This window comes from Corvus hawaiiensis, chromosome 16 (genome assembly GCF_020740725.1).
Source record: "Corvus hawaiiensis isolate bCorHaw1 chromosome 16, bCorHaw1.pri.cur, whole genome shotgun sequence".
Taxonomy (NCBI): Eukaryota; Metazoa; Chordata; class Aves; order Passeriformes; family Corvidae; genus Corvus; species Corvus hawaiiensis.
In genome coordinates, this window is record NC_063228.1 from 6,645,554 (window position 1) to 6,664,256 (window position 18,703).

The 18,703-nt window shown below is 54.7% G+C and overlaps 1 protein-coding gene across 1 annotated transcript; it reads left to right on the plus strand.

The window, feature by feature from the left end:
* The first annotated feature begins 1,458 nt into the window (after positions 1-1,458).
* NT5M (5',3'-nucleotidase, mitochondrial) lies at positions 1,459-9,448 on the plus strand. The gene is made up of 5 exons (XM_048321138.1): positions 1,459-2,216; positions 5,560-5,660; positions 5,983-6,043; positions 6,374-6,488; positions 6,654-9,448. The coding sequence occupies exons 1-5, from the start codon at positions 1,953-1,955 to the stop codon at positions 6,809-6,811; spliced, it is 699 nt and encodes a 232-aa protein (XP_048177095.1). The 5' UTR covers positions 1,459-1,952; the 3' UTR covers positions 6,812-9,448.
* Positions 9,449-18,703: the final 9,255 nt, after the last annotated feature.

An 18,703-nucleotide genomic window follows, 5' to 3' on the forward strand; every position in this document is an offset into this window, starting at 1 on the left:
GAGACCCCAGCCGCACCGCGCCATCCGTGACAGCGGGCCCTCCCCAAAACGGGTGGCCGGTCCCTCCCGCTGCCCGCGGGGCGGGGGGTAAAGCCCCCCCGAATGGCTGCACTGCACCAGCAGAGGTTTAATCCCTTTTGTCCCCTCTGACGGAGACCGAATGTGGTGCTTGTCGTCTGATTGCGTGCAATATTCGCCTTGGTATCAGGGAATAGGGTTTGAATGCCTCAGGTTAATACATGGATGTGTATTTTCCATCCGTGGGGAGCTGAAGCAACGTGTCCCTAAGCTGTTGCAAGCAGGGAATGTGTCTGTCGTTCAGTATCCATGAAGATGATGGAAGCCTGAGTGGAGATCACAGAATCGTAAAATATCCAGAGCTGAAAGGGACCCACAGGGATCATCCAGTCCAACTCCTGGCCCTGCACAGGACAGCTCCGAAATCCCACCGTGTGCCTGAGAGCGTTATCCCAATGCTCCTTGAACTCTTGACAGGCTCGGTGCCCTGACCACTGCCCTGGAGAGCCATAAATTTGCATGTATTCCCTCCCTGCTTAGTCAGGAACATCCAGCTGTGTTGAAATCTCATTCCTTGCAGGAAGCAAAACGCCTTCGGTACAAGTGAAAGCACAACACAGACCTGAACTTCACACATTCCTCTCCCAGCCTCAGCTGAGATCACCATCGTGTCCCGCCAGTTCTTCCTTCCTTCCCTCCGTGACCTTCCCCAGGTCACCGGATCCCAGCAGTGAATTTGCCCTTTCTAGGACACAAGGACACTGCATTCCACTGGGAAACATTCTGGACTTGAAAAATTAAGTATTTTGGAACCTTGTTATTGCTGTCGAGGGAAATCTTTTATTTCTCAGCTCAGTGGTTGCCTAATCCTGTCAATACCACTCGGAGAACTCCCTCTTCTTCATCAGTCTTAACTCCCAAAGTGTTTTTTGAACAGATCTTTGGTCTCTCTGGTCAGAACATCGAGCCCTTCGTGGTGCAGTGGGTGCTTCTTTGGGGTCCTGAGGTTGGCTTTTAAGGGTTCCTGTCACGCGTGGGGACAGAGTTGTCACACGGAGCAAGAACTGGCAGAAACGGCTGCATTCTATGCAAAAAAACCACCACCTTACGTGTGCCTCCAAATGTACCCACCACCCCTGCAGGCAGGGACGGGCATGGGGAGGGAGTGGGAGGGGGACTGGGCATCCCGAAGACTGAGGGCGAAGGAAACTGAGGCAGGGAGGGACGCAGGGGAAGAGCGGCGGGGCTGGGGCAGCCTTAAGGCGGCCGGGCGGCGCGGAGCCACCGCGCTGTCGCAGGGCGCTTGTGCCGCTTTAAGGCGGTGCCGGCGCTCCGGGCTCGGCAAGCACTGGGAAGAGGAACTGGGCTTTGCACTGCCGGGTCGAGGCGAGCTCCGCGCCGGGCGCCGGGCACCGGGCACCGGCCCCGCTGCCGCCGCTCCCCTCCCGCCGCCGCCGCCGCCGCTCCACGCTCGCTGCCAGGGAGGGATGGGGCGGGGAGGGAGAGGACGCGCTGGGGGCCAGGACGGGCCTTTGCATTCCCCCCGCGCCCCCCGATATCCCCTCTGCTCCCCCTTGCACCCCCCCGCCGCTCCTTGCTCCTGCTGCAAAGGGATGCTCTTGACAGGGCTGCCCGCTGGCTTGGTGCGGGCTTGAAATAGCGGCCCCCCCCCTTTGCTTGGAGAGCCCCCCATCCCCTGCTCTGAGCCCCCTATCCCCTGCCTCAAGCCTCCCATCCCCTGCCTCAAGCCCCCATCCCCTTCCCTGCGCCCCTTTCTCTGAGCCCCCCATCCCCTTCTTCAAGCCCCCTATTCCTTTCCTCTAACCCCCATCTGCTTCCTCAAGCTCCCCACTCCCTTTCTCAAGCCTCTCCTCAACCCCTGCCCCAAAGCCCCTTCCCCGAGCCCCCATTCCCTGCCCCGAGCCCCCTCCACCATGATTTTGCTGAGCTGCTTCCTGCACCTGCGGCCCCGGCGCTGCGGCCCCTTGGCCGGGCTGGGCAGGGGGCTCGGCCCCACGGCGGGGTCCCGCAGGGCTCTGCGGGTGCTGGTGGACATGGACGGGGTGCTGGCCGACTTCGAGGGAGGCTTCCTCAAGAAATTCAGGGCCAGGTACCCCGACAAGCCCTACATTGCCCTGGAGGACCGGAGGGGCTTCTGGGTGTCGGAGCAGTACGGGCGCCTGGAACCCGAGCTGAGTGTGAGTTGTGCTTCCCCCGGCTCCGCGTGTGGGTTACTTGTGGCCAGAGCTTGGCCCTGAGGGACCCTCTGACCCCCAGGTTGTGGGTGCAGTGCTTGGGAGGGCTGTGGAGGCCACCACAGAGCTCCCAGCAAAACACAGGAACACAGGAAAGCTTCTAGCAGTGCCTTTTTTCCCCCAGAAATCTTTTTTCGTGCACATCTGTGTCTTTCGTGGAATCCCAGAATGGTTTGGGATGGAAGGGACCTTAAAGACCGCCTCGTTCCAACCCCCTGCCATGGGGAGGGACATCTTCCACTAGACCAGGCTGATCAGATGGTCTAGTGGGCTTTTTCCCTGCATGTCTGGATAGAGACAGGTGCAAAGAAAGGGAGTATTTCAGAACATCTGTCTTAAAATACCCCAGATTGTATAGCTCGGGTTTTCTAGCTCTGATTTGGCCATGTGGATTGGTAGCATTCCTAAATGGATTATTTAGCTCCTCAAGAGCAATGTGAGGGGTGGGATGCAGCAGAGAAGTTCAGAGCCAGCCATGCAATTGACGCTTCATTTGAGGGCTTACTTAAAATTAAAACAACCCAAGCCCTCCCATGCCAGAATAATTATATTCAATTTATAATTAAAGCTTAAAAGCAGAAGCTCTCTCTACATTGTAATTTATCATTCAGCAACAGGCTGACTGCTGCAGAGAGTTGGTTTCTGCCTCTACAAGTTTCCCATCCCAGTGGATATCTGTGGTCTCATCCATGGATTGCAGTTGCACTGGTTGAAACGTGTTACGGTAAACAAAAGTGTTCCTGTTGTTAGGAGTATGATGGTTACAGGGAAAGGAATGGGAATAAGGTCCAGGGCTCTCCCATGGGCAAAGTCCTAAAAAGGTTGATGAGCTGAAGGAATAAAGTGTCCTTTCTGGCTGGGAGCAGTGAAAGGGAAGTGCAGGATGTCATTCGTGAGTAAAGCAGCTGTTCAAAGTTTGGCAGGGGTGACATGTGATAACAGTTTTTTTCTTTCTTGATTGTGACTACTTTGGATGTGTTAAATGAAGTGAGCTCATCTTGTGTCTGCTGTGATCATGTAAAACCACCAAAACCTTGGGTTGAACAAGTAGCAAAACTTGCACAGACCAACCTCAGGGCAGCCCTGGTTTTCCCTGTGGTTTCAAAGCAGGGCTGAAGTGACTAGGAGCTGCTCTATGGCTACAGACACATGGGCCATTCCAGTCTCTGATCAGAGAGCACCACTGACCTGCTGCAGGGACCAGAAAATAGGAGCCAAAGAGTCCAACGAGCTCCAGGTTCCAGCTCTGAATGGGAGAAAGCTCAGGAATGCACCAAGCACGCAGACCTGGAAGGATGGGGAGCCCTGGACAGGCAGGGAAATTCCTTATGGGGATTGAGGGTCTGTCCTGGCACATGTTGGGATTCCCAGCCCAGGGGACTTTTCCATCTGCTGGGCAGCATGCTGGTCGTGGTGTCACAGGGAATTATTCTGGCTCTGGAAGTGGAGTGGGTCTTTCCTCAAGGTAAGCTTAGTTCTTCCCTTCTCAAGTCTGATTGCAAAATGCTTTTTGACATAATTGGAAGTGGGATAGCTGCGGAAGTGCTGCTGTAAGAAAACACTTCAGTGCAGTTTGAAGTGCTCTGCTGCATCACCCTGCGTTTCTCAGGTGTCTCTTGTGCAACTACAGACAATATCTTATAAATAGAACATCACTGCTCCCCAGTCTGAGGCAGAGCAACTGGAGTTTGAATGTTTGCATGGCTCCCTGGCATGCTTTTTGGCTGGTTGTTCTTGCCATGGAGCCTGGAGGCATTTCTGCTCTGAGCCAAACTAGTGTGTTCAGTTTTGGACAGGTGTGAAGAAGGCTTTTCTTCCCTCCTCTGAACCACTGATGTCTTCTGCTGCTCGGGCAGAAGGGAAGAATGCAACATTCTCTCCTTTTAAATTGAGTGTCTGGTCTCATGTTAACTGTGATTTTTTTGAGAAATACAGGGTTTGATTCTGGCATGTCATGTTAAAAGCTCAGTGCCCAAATTTGTAATGGGTGATGCATTCACCTCCCTGAGGGCAGGTGAGGTGTGCAGACAACATCCTGCATGAAGCAGGGTGTGACTCCCCACGTGGACCTGTGTTTTCCCTGCGGTGCTGCTGCCCTGAGCTCTGGAGTTCCCAGTAAAGGCCCAGTTGCTCACTGTTGCCAACTGCTGTTGTTTTCCCCCAGTAGAGGTGTAAAGGCAAAATGTGTTGGTTGCCCATTAGATTCCCGCTCATCGGGCAGCAGGGAGCGGCCAGCTGCTGCTGTGTCCAACCAGCCTATTTATTGCTATAAGCTGTTCTCACACACATACGTATTTATATATATAATACAAGAAGGCTGGGATGGGCCTAAAGTCCCTTTTGTTCTTATTCCCCTTATCTCAAATTTAGAAACAGAGATGCTCAAAAATGAAAATCAATCCTTCAGGGCTGAGCTTCCTTCAAAACTCCTCCTGGCTGCATCTGCAGCTCCTCAGCTGCATCACAGCACTGGGGCTGGGTTGCTTCTGTTTCTTCCCGGCTCTCCTCCCTGAGGACACAGTGTTTGTGCAAAATAATTGCTTTCCTTGGCACCTGACAAGCTGTTAACGTGTTTGAGGCAGTGCAGGGGCTGCTGTTCCTTAGAGCTGTGCTGAACCCATTGCAGGCAGCCCCTGGACTCTGCCCTCACCCCAAGGTTTTGCTCTCTGGTCTCCTCTCTGTTCTCCCTGTGCCATAACAGTGCACCCAGGCTGCTGTCCTAGATGTTGTGCTTCAAATCCTTGCCTGGAGATGCTCTATTTGCCTGCTAGACCTTGTCCAGGCTTCCCTGAGGGAGAGCCTCTGCATTCATCCTGACATGTGGTTCATCCTGTAATGTACTTTCTCCTGGGAGAGTAGCCTGGCTGCTATTTTAAGTGATCTCATGGAGACAAATAGGCCAGACAGCATCTGTGCCTGAACAGCATCATGGTACAGCAGGGCTACCAGGCCATGGATCTGTCCCTCTGGATGGGTTTGGTTTGGATCTGGATAATCTCTGGTGTTTGGCCTTACAGGAACGTGCTGCTCCCTTTGTGTCTGGGGCTGCAGGGGCAAACCAAGCCTGTTCCAGAGCATTTCCAATCTGAATTGTTTGGGATGGGTGCAAGTTGGCAGGTGGGGAGCAGATGCACCCACAGACGCAAAGGGGGTGAGCAGGAGGGGACTGGAGCTGGTGCTCCCACTGTTCTCCGTGTCCCGTCCTCTGTCCTAGCAAAGGGTGAGGAGGATGCACATGGAGGAAGAATAGCAAGAAGTGCAGTAACTGCTCTCTTTCCCCTCACAGGAGAAAGCCATCAGCATCTGGGAATCCAAGAACTTCTTCATCGAGCTGGACCCTCTCCCTGGGGCTGTGGAAGCTGTGAAGCAAATGGCAAATTTGGCAGAGTGAGTAGGAACCTGCCCATGGTGTGTGGGTGTGGACACTGGTTCCCCATGGCCATTCAGGCCATCAGGCAAGGGAGGGGAGAAAGGGCTTTGACTCCTGGAGCAGTCACCTAGAACATCAGCCATGTGCAGCCCCTTCCTTTCAGCTCTCTGCTCCCAGCAGAGGTTGTGAAAAGGGGAACACAATTGTGCTGTGGGATTCTGTGAGATGGGGGATTAATGTCTTAAATCTGTTTGATCTGTGTGTGGTGGGGGGTTGGCTTTGGGCTGCTGCCTGCTCTGGCCCAGAATGACACTCTGCCCATCTTTCTCCTCGTGGCAGCACTGACGTGTTCATCTGCACTAGTCCCATCAAGAAGTACCGGTACTGCCCTTACGAAAAGGTGAGCAGGCCCAAATCTCAGCTCCCCCTCCTATCCACGCTGCCCAGTGAAAGGTGTCTGATTCCTCCATGCCTCTGGCTGTAAAATTTCCCTCTTCCATCCATTTGCATGAATTGAGGCTCTTGGTCTTAGTCTTTCATCATGACATCAAAAGCTGCTTGGCTTTAAAAGAACTTTTGCTCCAGCAGCATCCAAATCCATCCCACTAATGAACTTATTAAGAGAGATATCTTCCCTTTGTGGGGGCCAGGGCTGCTTCCACTCCACCAAGCACCCCCTGCCCCATCCATCAGCCTTCCCTGAGCTCACCAGCCATCTCTTGCCTTCCAGTATGCCTGGGTGGAGAAGCACTTTGGCCCTGAGTTTCTTGAGCAGATTGTTTTGACACGAGATAAGACAGTGGTTTCTGCTGACCTGCTTATAGATGACAGACCTGATATAACAGGTAAGAGGTGAGGGGTGCAAGAGTGACTGGAGGCAGCCAGGGATGGGTGTTGGTCTTTCCATGCTGTTGCAGTTTTGTAACTTCGGGCTCTTCATGTTGGAGTAGAATCATCTTCAGTGTTTCGCAGAGTTGTCCAGAGCACTGACCTCTCTCCTTCCTTTGCAGGGGCCGAGCAGAACCCCACTTGGGAGCACGTGCTCTTCACTGCCTGCCACAACAAACACCTGCAGCTGAAGCCCCCCAGCCGCCGGCTGCACTCCTGGGCCGACGACTGGAAGGCCATTCTGGACAGCAAACGCCTCCTGCCTGGCCACGCCACCTAAACACTGGCCACTACGGCCACCTGGGGCTGCAGCCACCTGCCTGTGTCCCTGTGGAGTCCTGCTGAAAGCCAGAACCACTGATGGACAGACAGACAGATGCTGTCCCTGCTGCAGAGAGGAAGAGGAGGGTGAGCTGAAGTGCCACAGTCACCTGGACTTGAAAAAAAGACCCCAGCCCAGCCATGCCACAAGGGACCAAGAGCAGGATTGTGCCTGTGGACCTGACAGCCTGGGTGGGGAGCATTTCCCACTGGCTCCTGGGTCTCTGTGCTGCATCTGCACCCCCCATGAGCCCAGCCTGGTGCTTCTGATGGACAAGGTCACCCTCAGCGTGTCACTGCCCTTGCCTGGTGCACTGCGTGGCACAGACCAGCTCTCCATCCTCCCCTCTGCGTTATGGTCAGGGATCATGCGTGGGGTTTGTTTAGTCCTTGCAGGGTTTCATCCCAAGGGGCTGCCTCGGGAGGTCTTTCTGCCTGGCAGTGCCTGGATCTGGGGAGAGGGGTGGCTGGGAGGGCAGGGAGAGCAGGCAGATGCTGTCCAGGCTCCCTGCACTGGGGTTGTGGTGGTGGAGGATTGTCACAAGCACATCCATGGATGCTGTTTGCAGTTCTCACACTCTGCAGGGGAAGATGTTGGAGGGATGTTGCTGTTAAAGGCTGGGGAGCTGTGCTGGTTTCAGCCAGGGTAGAGTTAATTTTCTTCACAGAAAATATAGCCCCATACAAGCCACTGTGAACAAAATTAACTCTGCCCTGGTCGAAACCAGCACAGGAGCCCATGAGAGGTGCCCACGAGCTGTATCACAGGGTCAGTTTGTTCTGCAGCTCCACCACAGTCCCAGTGCTGGATGTCTGGGGACAGAGCATGCTGCCAGCCCCACTCCCCTGGTTCTGGGCTGCTGCAGAGAGGTGTTCAGTGCCTGGCTGGTGCAAAGGGCTCACAGCACACGCAGCTGTACCAGCCACCTCTGCCAGGGGACAGTGCCGGCGCTGCTGAGCTCTGGGAGCAGCCAGCGCTGCTGGGAAGCTTCAGCTGGCCGCCAGAAAGGGAGGGTTTGGACCAAGGGGCAGCTCCAGGAGGGATGCTTTTGGCATAGCTGTGCCCACAGCCTCTTCCTCTCTTGTTTGTCTCATCCCTGCTTCGCCGAGCCTGCACCAGTCCGGTCTTGAACTTCAGCGACCTGTCTGGCACCAGAAAGCAGCTGCTGCTGCTGCTGGTCTCAGAGAGATATCCCAGCTGATGGGAGAGCCAGCAGCTGGCTGGTATCCCCTCCCTTCCTGTGGCACTGCCGCAGGGCAGCCACAGCCCGGCTGTCCCGAGTGGGAGCTGGTGCTGGCCCACGCCAGGCAAAGCCCCAGGGATGATCCGGGTGCATCACTGCTGACACCACAGAGGCCATTGGCCCCTGCTGCTGTGTGTCCCCACGCTGTCCAGGATCCCACTGCCCTCCTGGCCCAAGGACTTGCTGGCTGCAGGAATAAAATTCCCCACCTGGACACATAACCCTACAGGCAGAGGAAGTAGCCAGGGCTTGGCTGGGCTTTGCCACCCTGCGCTCCTTGCTCACACCTTTGGTTTGTCTCTCCCCTCTCCTGTGGGCCTCCGTGAGCAAAAGTACATGAACTTAAAGCTACATAACCAACAAATAACCTAATTCAGCAGTGGCAGCCAGACCCCTCCCGTATGCAGGACCTGGAGGGGTTCTGGAGTTGGTGCTTTGGAACCTGTGCCTTCCCTGGATGCTGCAGGGCCAGGGATGGGGCCTGTGTCGATGTGGGGCTTGCCCTGTTTTTTGGGATGGGGGGAGCGTAAAAGCTGGCATGGTTGGCCCAGGGCAGTGGGACTTACATACCACAATCATCTTTTTTTGTTTCTTTTTTTCATTTTTCTTTCCTGTTTAAACCACTGTGTGCTTCTGTGGGTGATGGGTTTGGTTTGGGGGGGTCTGTTTGGGATGTGCAGCTGCCTGAGGTGCAGGCTTCTGGCCAAGAGCTGTCTCAGCTGGAGGGTTTGCAAGCTGGGAACTGGGACAGCACAGGAGCACCATGAGCAGCAGCTGCTGAACATCAGGAACCCCTTGGCTCCACCAGACCCCCCCTGCCTGTTGGCCCCTGTGTGCAGCTGGGGTGACTTCATGAGGTCCCTGCTGGTATTTTCCCAATGGTACCATGTAAATATGAGCTGCCTGAGCTCCCCAGAGTCTTCTCCCTGCTCATTGAGCCAAAACAAGCTGGCACATCGCTCCAGCAGCTGCCCAAACCTATCATCTTCCCCTGAAGCTGGGGCAGACCCGAGGGATGTGGCTCTCTGGGGCCAGCAGGTCTTTTCCTCGTGGTGAGATGTGATGCCAGAGAAACCACATGTGTGCACACCAAATATACTTGAAAGCAGAGCTGGAGTTTCTCATGCCTGAGGCTCCAACTCGATGCACAGAGATCCTGAGCTGGTAGCTGGACTGTTTGCTCCCACACTTGGGACTGGGAGGTGACTCCATCGTCGACGGATTGGCCTATTCATTGTTCAAGCCTGTCTGTGTCCAGCTGAGATACACAGAGCTTTTATTTTTGAATGTACATCTATAAACTCGAGGCAAATGAGGAGCACTGCAATAAACACTGGGTTGTTTGGCATCCAGCTGCCTAGAAATGGAGTTTGGGGTTTGCAGTTTCCCAGCTGTCGCTCTGTGTGGGGATAGGGTGTTCACCTCCAGGTTTGGGAATGTCCTCTTGTCCAGAAAACCTGGAACCAGCCCTGCTGCCCTGGCAGTGCCATCACACTGTTAGACACAGTCCCTGTGGGCAGAAATAAAGCCAAGGGGTGGTTTGGGGTAGAGTTCATCTTCCTAAAGATCTTTTATAATAAATAAAGCTGTGAAGTGTGTGTCCTGTTGGGCCACAGAGCAGAAGCTATAAAAGGGGCTGGGACTGTCACGGCCTGGCTCTCTCCGGGATTTTATGCCTTATCCATCACTGCTGGCTGCTCCACATCCACACACCCAGCCTGTGAGGTGTCTGTGGACTCCCCTGCTTGCTGTGGGGCTGTGCCATGAGAATCCTTGTGCATGACCAGAAACTGCATGCTGTGAGCAATGCCATAGCCCAGCTGGACACACAGGACCAGAGGCAGGGAGGAAGGACTGTGGGACCATCCCAGGAGGGCTGGGAAAATCAGAATCAAAGGACAGAAGCGGATCGTGTGCTCCTTGCACTGGTGTGACTCCAGGACATGACACAAGGTGTTACCAGAATCACATCTGTGAGGTGGAGATGCAGTTCTGCTGGAGCTGGGACACCAAAGGCCTCCTGGCCAGCATGGGGTCAAGGTGATTCAGCTGCCTGCTCAAACAGCATGGCCTGAACTGGGTGTACATCTCCCCAGGATGCTCCTGCGAGGCCCACAAAGCTGTCCCAGGGCTGGTTTGAGCAACAGGCACCTCTCTGACCTTCCTGCTGCTTTTTGGGGCTTCTGGGCAGCAAGTGCTGGGCCACAGCTCCTTCTCCATCCCCACTGCCCTCGCCCTGCACTGGAGGTCCCAGCTCCCCAGAGGAGACACCATCCTTCCCTGGCCCAGGGATGGAGGCAGAGGGTTTGACATCAGCTCTGCCCTGAGCTGGGGCTGCTGGATGGTGGCACTGGGACCAGGGGCACGTGTTTGCAGTAGAAGATGGAACAAGTGGGAGGGACTGCATCCTGATGGAGCATGATGAACTCCTGGTCTGCAGCTGTGTCTGTTCTTCCACGCTCTCCTACGTGGCTTTTTTCCCTTGAAAAGCCTCAGGTTGCAGATTATCACATTTATTCCAGGTGATAAGCAGTTTCCAAAGCAGGCAGAGGCAGAGAGGAGGGGTAAGGAGGTGGCAGTGCCCCGGCCCTGGCCCTGAGCACAGGGCAGTGCTCCAGGCCTGTGCAAGTGGGAGCCTTTGCACCCTTGCCAGGGGCAGGAGCTGCTGGACAAAGGTGCAAACACCCACCCCCCCTCAGGGGATTCCCACCTGAGAGCATCCCACTTCTCCCGAGTCCAAGCTGGACCAAGGTAGCAGGCCCTAGCAGGGCGGGAGCAAGTGGTGCTCACCCCTGGATCCCTGGAAGCAGTCGCCACGCGGGTGCTCATTAGCTCGTTCTCATGTTGGCCACTGCCCAAATAACTCCGAGCAGTGTGAAATCCCAGCGGAGAGGGAGAACCAGGAATGCAGGGGCCAACCAGGGCCAGCCCTGACGCAAGGGCAGCGGGTGGTGTGGGACAAAGCCAGGGCAGGGGACGGGGCGGGGGAAGGATGAGTCACCCAAATACGCAGGAGGGGAAGGAACGGAGGAAGGGATGGACCAGCTGGAGGCAGCTGGATGGGGCTTTGCTCCTGCCACCGTGCCCCGTTTCAGGAGAGGAGCAGGATGGTGCCCCAGGGTCACTGCTGGGGCCAGGCTTCGGAGCCCGGTGGTGCCAACGCAGCGTGGGCAGGACATCCATGTGGATGGAAGAGGAATATCCACTAGAGGGGACTGTGTGATCGCGTGTGGGAGCGCGCTGCTGCCAGCCTGCGCTCAGCACGGTGTGCCAGCCCTCCTTCCAGCCCCTCAGCCCTCCCGGTTATCCCAGCCCAGGCTCCAATGCCCTCTGCATCCCTCCCGCTGGGCACTGCAGCCCGGAGGCACAGCTTACCGGGACCAGCCGGACCACCTGGGGGTACCGAGAGGCAGCCGCCGCTGCAGGTGCCAGGAGAATCCCAGAATCATAGAATGGTTTGGGCTGGAAGGGATCTTAAAGATCATCTCATTGCAACCCCCTGCCATGGGCAGGGACACCTTGCACTAGACCAGGTTGCTCCAAGCCCTGTCCGACCTGGCCTTGGACACTTCCAGGGATGAGGAAATGAGCTGGGCTGGCCCCCACCAGGTGCTGAGCCCCCTCCCAGCCACTTGTTCTCTCTCCAGCTGGATGGGGCAGAGAATGGGATGGGCAAAAACATGAATAATTTGTGGGTTAGAAGATGAACTAGGCATCTATAGGGTCCATATAGAAAATATCCCTGGAAAAATCTCAGGCTGAAGACCCCTGACAGCCCAGGGCATCCCCTGTCCCCCTCCATGCCTCCCTGCTTGGCTGTGCCCCTGCTTCCCCATGGGACCCTACAGCCCTCCCAGGACTGAGATTGCTCATCCTGCCCCTGAAAGCCTGAAATCCCCCAAGGAGCTGGGACATGACTTTGCTTTTTCCTTTTGCTCACTCTGAAGCCGGAGCCCATTTTGGGGAGCAGAGTGGGGGCACAGCTGCTGGTGGGGAGGACAGAGGAACTGGGGTGGTTCCTGGTGGGTATTGCTTGCCCTTCCCTTCTCCTCCAGCACCACAATATTGTTTCCCTCCTGGTTGGATTAATGGGATTTGCTTCTCAATTTGTGCACAGGGACTTGAGTAATGCACTCCCCAGAGAGGAATCAACTTCCCTTGCCCCAGCAGTGCTGGGGAGGCCAGACCAGAGCCCACATGATAGGCTGCACTGGCTTTCTCCTGTCCTTCAGGGCTCCACACACATTAAGCCCGTCCTCCTGGCAAAAATCTTGCAAAATGTTTATTTGTGACTATGTTAACAAACATGTTTGGGGAACATGTTGTATTCAGACGTGAGCATGCCACCTTCTCCCTGCCTCCTTGGGGCCAGGACTGTGGGCAGTGAGGGGCCAGGGCTCACAGCTGCCAAAATCCAGCTGATGCTGCACTCAGAGCACCGCCGGGACCAGCAACCCCGAGCACGAGGCCACCTCGCCTGCTGTTTCCACCAACCACCAAACGTGCCAGCAACATCCCACCAGTGCCTTTTTCCTGGAGGTTCCCAGCTCATGGCTTTTTCCTGGAGATCCCCAGCTCTTGGATGCAGCTGCAGGAAGGGTCTGACCACGACCTCATAGAACCCTGGTGTCCTGCAGCCAGAGGGACATGGACACAAGGGCTCCAGGGATCCTGTCCAGCTCTGTAAACACCCGTCATAGGGGAGGGCACTGGTGTCAGGCCACACCATGGGCAGAGACCAGTGGAGCTGAGCTTGAACACCCCACAACCCCCCTCAGCAGGTCTGAGCCCATCCCCATCCCTCACTTGCCCAGTCCTCCTGGGCTGGAGGGTGCCAGCAGTGATCCTGGTGCTGCTCCTCTCCCAGAACAGACCCACCCTATATATTATTTTAAACTCTAACTTGCCAGATTTGGGGTGAACTTGCCTTGGCTGTGTCTGGGTCTTATTATACCCCATGCCCCAGAATCTGCATTCAGCATCTCCAGGTAACCAGGGCTGGAGCTGGGTCTGTTTTCCTGAGATCCAGGGGAGGGAGATGAACAGCAGTTACTGAAGGGCTGTAGTTCACGTACTGGGTGAGAGCTCTTGAGGGTCTATGAAGATGTAACCAAGCCTGTGAGCCTTGTGTGCCCATGGCATTTTTCCTTTGTGCCATCCCAATGGGAGCCCCAGCTGGGCAGCACCTGTGCTGCCTTCACATCTGTCTGGTGAGTCACCCAACAGCTCCTGGGGATGGCTTCAAAACACCAGAGGGCTCAGGGAAACTCCCAAAAGTGCTGGGAGGTGCACTAGAAGCAGCTATGGAGGCTGGGAGTTGGCTTCTGTTTAGTAAAAGTCAGGCAAGAGGGCTCCATTGTGAGCGCCAGGGGACGTGTGAGGACGAGGAGCAGCTCCTGCTGCATGGGTTGAGCCCTTCCCAGGAAAAGGGATGGGAAAGGCAGGGAGCTGCTGCACTTGGTGCTTCAAAGAGCCTGCACACAGCACTGCTGCCACCCAGGCAAGGCTCAGTGCTGTCACCAGCTGGAACTGGGTGGTCTTTAAAGTTCCAACCCAGATCATTTTGTGATATCACTGCTGAAGGCACCATCCAGGAGTGGGCAGCAGATGGTCACAGCTCTCCATCTCAGTGGGATTGGGATCCCTGGTGCCTGTGTTACCCTTTCTGTGCCCACCTGCATGAGGCTTTTGGCCAGGTGCCAGCTGGGAACCCCCTGGCTCAACGCCCCTGCCCTGCTTCCTTCCCCTCCCAGTCACAGCCGTGCCAGGTAATGACTCCATGAGCCCTGAGGAACCATCTCTGAAGCTTTCCAAGTGTTACCACCCCTCCCATTGCAGGCATCTCCTTTGCTCTCAGTCCCAGACCCTCGGGCTCCCACAGCCTCTGGAAAAGCAAACTCACGCCTCGGGTGCCTGTTTTATAACAGATTTTCCTTTCCCAGTCTAGCAGAGCACTCTCACAGCTGTGCTTCCTGCTCATTCATCTTGTGCACATCCTTTTTATCTCAGAGAAAGTGCTCCTGAGTGGCTGCTGGGGACAGGCACTGGTGCCAGTGGCAGCCTCAGCTGCCCAGACAGATCCTCTCAGTGCATCTTAGAGCACAGGGGATGTGTTTTGGGACTGATTCCCTGCACTGAGGCCAGTTTATTCTCTGCAGGACATACCAGTCTGCAGGGAAACATGTCTGACTATAAACATCACTGGCATCTCCTCACTCCAAAATTGATCTCTGGGTTACCCACGAACCTTCCGATTATGAAAATGGAGGCACAGAACATGTTCTAGTTCCTTCCCATACAGTGGGGTTGGGGCTGCCCACACCCATGGGAGACCAGAAAACAGGGTGTCCCACCCTGCCTGGCATGGGCAGAGCCCAGCTTTTTGATGGGAATTCATAAAAAGAGACCACAAAGAGCCCACAAAAAAGGGCAAAGCTTCATTTCTACTCCTCCTGGTATGGCCACAGGGCAGAGACCCCGATGCACGGGGCTTTTGCCACAGTCTTTTTTAGCAAAAAGGGTTTCAGAAATGCCAGGACCATTAGGACTGTGTGTTCCCAAGAAGCCATAAACCCTCCTGCATCTGTCCCCCAAATTTGCAGCACTGCAGCCCCAGCCATGACCCAGAACCCACCCAGCCCTAGGGACCCCCCTGTTTTCCACCCTGCCCCGCTTTGCAGTGTGCCTGTGGAACATATCAAACGTGCCTGGAGGAGTGTTTCTGGCCCTGCACCTGCTTTCATCACGCAGCATTGTTTCCCCAAAGCCCAGCAGAACAGCAGCAGCTCCACACAGTCTGACTGCTGTCAGACCCAGCCAGCTCTGTCCTGCTCCAAGGTGGTTGTTTCATCCCAAACTAGCTAATACTTGCTGCTTTTTTCACTCTTGTGTTTGAAGGAGGGAGGGGAGAACAAAACAGCCCTTGGGGTGAAGTTACCTTCTTAATTAACAAGGCTGAGAGCTTTGCAGAGATTGTGCAGAGGGAGAGAAAAATAAGGAAAACTGGGCAAAACCGGAAAGGATTGGGTTCAGTTGTCAGACCAATTAACCTAGATCCACACTCTCCCCCTGGATGAATTGCTCGTTACGACGTAATTGCTCGGGCCCAGCTTCTGATTGAGAGAAATTAAAATCAGGCACTTAACAAGGCAACCTGGTGTGGAGACGGAATGCAGGAGCTGCCTGGGGATGCCATCCACAAGACAAAACTGAGAGAGAGCCCAAGCTTAGAGGATCTTGCTGAAATCAGCATTATCTGCACCATTTGCACCATCCTGGACTTCAAAACATGGCTGGGCTGGGGGTTAATTTGAAAAGGCCCTGGGAGATGGTGAGAGGAGGAAGGCCCTGATCTAGCCAAGCATTTCAGCATCTGCAAATTTGAAATGTAGCTGCAGGTCCAGCTCAGCTCAGTGCAGGATTTAAATGAAATACGAGGTGTGCTCAGTCAGGGACAAAGTGATCCAGGAGCTCTTTTGTCTAAAGAAAAAATAAAATTCGTTGCAAACCCTTCTTGGCTCTGTGTTAGAACCCATCTGCCCTGAGAAGAGGGAAAATTCCACCATTATAGACTTTCGAATCTATACCTAGTGAAAAAAAGCCACTAATCCTAATAAATCAGCCTAGGAAAACCAGCCTGTGCTGGAGCTGAGCACGTTCTTCCATGTGTAGGGCTGATGAGTTCACGTGCAGTGGGAAATTCAGACGCAGTGTTTGGGAAGGGACCGTGGTTTCAATATTAGCTTAAGAGTAGGCAAACATGTTTTCCTGCTACTGAAGGAGAAGGGGATCTCCTTGTGGAAGTGTTGGCCTTTCCCATCCCCTGTGGTTCCATCTGCCTCTTTTCCTGCCTAGGCATTATCCATGGAGCAAGGGAGGGCTGCAGAAAGCCCCAGGCATGGCTGCACCCCCAGCACCGCTGCGCTGCTGTGCTGAGGCAGGATCACAGCTCTGCTTCCAGCTGCTCGCCCTCCCAGCTCACCCTCCTGCAGCATCTGCTGTTCCTCCATTCTGGGGGGGATTTTTGGGGTGCTGCTCCTGTGTCTGGCTCATACTGGGGTTCAACTTCCAGCCCCATGGCCAAGCCCCGAGTGCTGACTCCCATCCTTGGCCAAACCGCACTGCAGTATGTGCTTGCTGTGCAATACAGAACAGTATCCTTAAAGAGAAAAAGCCGTGGGTACCCTAATTGCAGCAGTTTTAGCTTATCCTGGTGTCCAGTGCCTCATGGTGTCTCAGTCTCAGCCACACATGTCCCTGGAGCCAGCAGAGCCACCCCAAAGGGCTGAACCCCAGTTATAGCTTATCCCATCTGACTCATCCCAGTCATTCTTGACATCTGCTTTAATTTTTATGAATGAACCAGCTGTCCCAACAGGTCATAAAACTGCCACAGGTAGAGCAGCAGAGGATGAGAATAGCCCAAACTAGCTCTACATCTCCAACTGGAAAACCCCAAAGACTCCAGCAACACGTGTCTAAAGGAAAACCAGCGGTGCTCTGGCTACACCACGTGTATGTATTGACATAGAAAACAGCCACGGTGTGTTTTCCAGCTCCAGGCTCAGCCCACAGCCACCAACACCCTTCAAACATCCCGTGGTGGGATCCAGGAGAGTCTGAAGGGCCCATCCACTCTCAGCCGGTTTCATCTGAGGCTGAAATGGGCTCAGGATTTTCCTGTGAAGGCCCCGGGATTAAATTAAAGAGGATTTAAGCAGATGGTCGGTTCTCTCCTCATCATAGTTGGCAAAATGGGAACCATATCGCTGAATTGTCTGCCTGCACTAATTAATGTTTGTACAGTGCTCTGCGCTGCAAACCACTGCCGACGTGCTAACTGCTATCATTAGTATTATTACTAAGCTGTTTATGCCTGTTCCAGTGCTTTCTCTCCTCATCCCCAAGGGCTTTGCCTCTTTCCTGTGCAGATGTATGGGAAGAGGAATCAGCCCTCTCAGGCTCTGGCTGGCTCTACCCCAGGCTGAGATCCCTGGTTTTCAGGCAAAACCCTCTGGCTGTGCTCACAGCACCGGCTCCATGGTGAGGGCAGGAGCAGCCAGGGACCAGGAGGTTCTGCCCAGAGATGGGGTTTAGTGTCATCCTGCCCAGCCCTGGCTGAGGTGATTGTCTCAGTGCCCCTCCTGATTGCAAAATGGATGGGATGTTGCTTCCCTGCCTCCTTCGTGCCCCTGCAGGGAAAAGCTTTTTTGTGCTCTTAGGGGCTCTTTGCATCCTTCTCTGTCACTGCATGGCAAAGGGTTTTGTAGGGGAAGGGAGGGATCACTCATCCTTCCTAATGACCTGAGAGGAGACTGAGGAGCAGAGGAGCTCAGTGATGGATGAGCTCAGCCATGCTCCACGACAGGCGCTTGTCCCTGTGCAGTAACCGAGCAGTGACGTCTGCTGCCACAGACTGGGCAGAAGGGACGCTGCATTCCCTACAAATAACCATCCTGCAAGACACTGTTCTGCACAGCTGAAGGATGGCTTCTCCCTTTCGTGCCCAGTGAAGCTTTTAGCAGAGAAGCAAATCACCAGAAATCATGGATGCTGCCTCTGGAAAGCAGTGAAAGGGCAACCATCTGCTCATGGGTGCACGGAGCAGCAAATGCTCCCCACAGACACACTGAAACCTCAGAGCTCAAAATCATGGAATCATGGAATGGCCTGGGTTGGAAGGGACCTTAAAGGTCATGGAGTTCCAATCCCCTGCCATGGCAGGGGCACCTTGCACTAGACCAGGGTGCTCCAAGCCCTGTTCAACCTGGCCTTGGACACTCCCAGGGATGGGGCAGCCACAGCTGCTCTGGGCTGTTCCAGTTCCAGTCCCTCACCACCCCAGGCACAGATCTTTGACCTGATCAATGTTTCCAAGACCCTGCTTTGAAATCCTTTGCTCAATTAACCTGACCAGACAGAACATTCCTGTCCATCCCCACTGGCATCTTCCAGATACCGGAGAGTTTTTTGTGACTTGGTCAGGAAAGAAACTGCCCAAAACAAGAAACTGGGGGAGTCCCTGAGAGGAACCAAATGAAATACAGGATGCAGGGAGCCAAGTATCCAAAATGCTACAGGGCAGGCAGCATTCCCAGCCTTGTTCCCTCAGGGTGAGGAAGGCACCCTCACTGCCCAAACAGTGAGACGACTTGACCCAGGACTGATGCGATGCTTCCAACGGGAAGTTTAGGGTGTGAATCATCCTTCAATTTCCCCCATGGCAAATGCATGAGATGGAACGAGACTCAGAAAACTGGATGTGGGATTCAGGCAGAGCAGACAGCTCCTGGAGCGGGAACAGGGATCACTCCGGCCAGGACTGGCCCCCCTCTTGCCCTGGGCCAGGCTGCATTTGCTTTGCAGAGGTTGTTTAGCCCAAACAAAGAATCACAGAGAAAAACAGCTCCGGCAAGCAGGCGATCAACATTTTCTGTGTGGTTTGAATTATCCATGACTTTTGACCCAAGATTAAATCTAGTGTGTAACTGGTGGTTATATATTGAGTCATATGAGCAGCCTAATCGCAGAAACCCCATGTTCTCCAAACAGCCTGAGCCCTGTCGGGGCCAACTGTGAGCCGCTCACGTTTCCCAGCCAAAGCACCC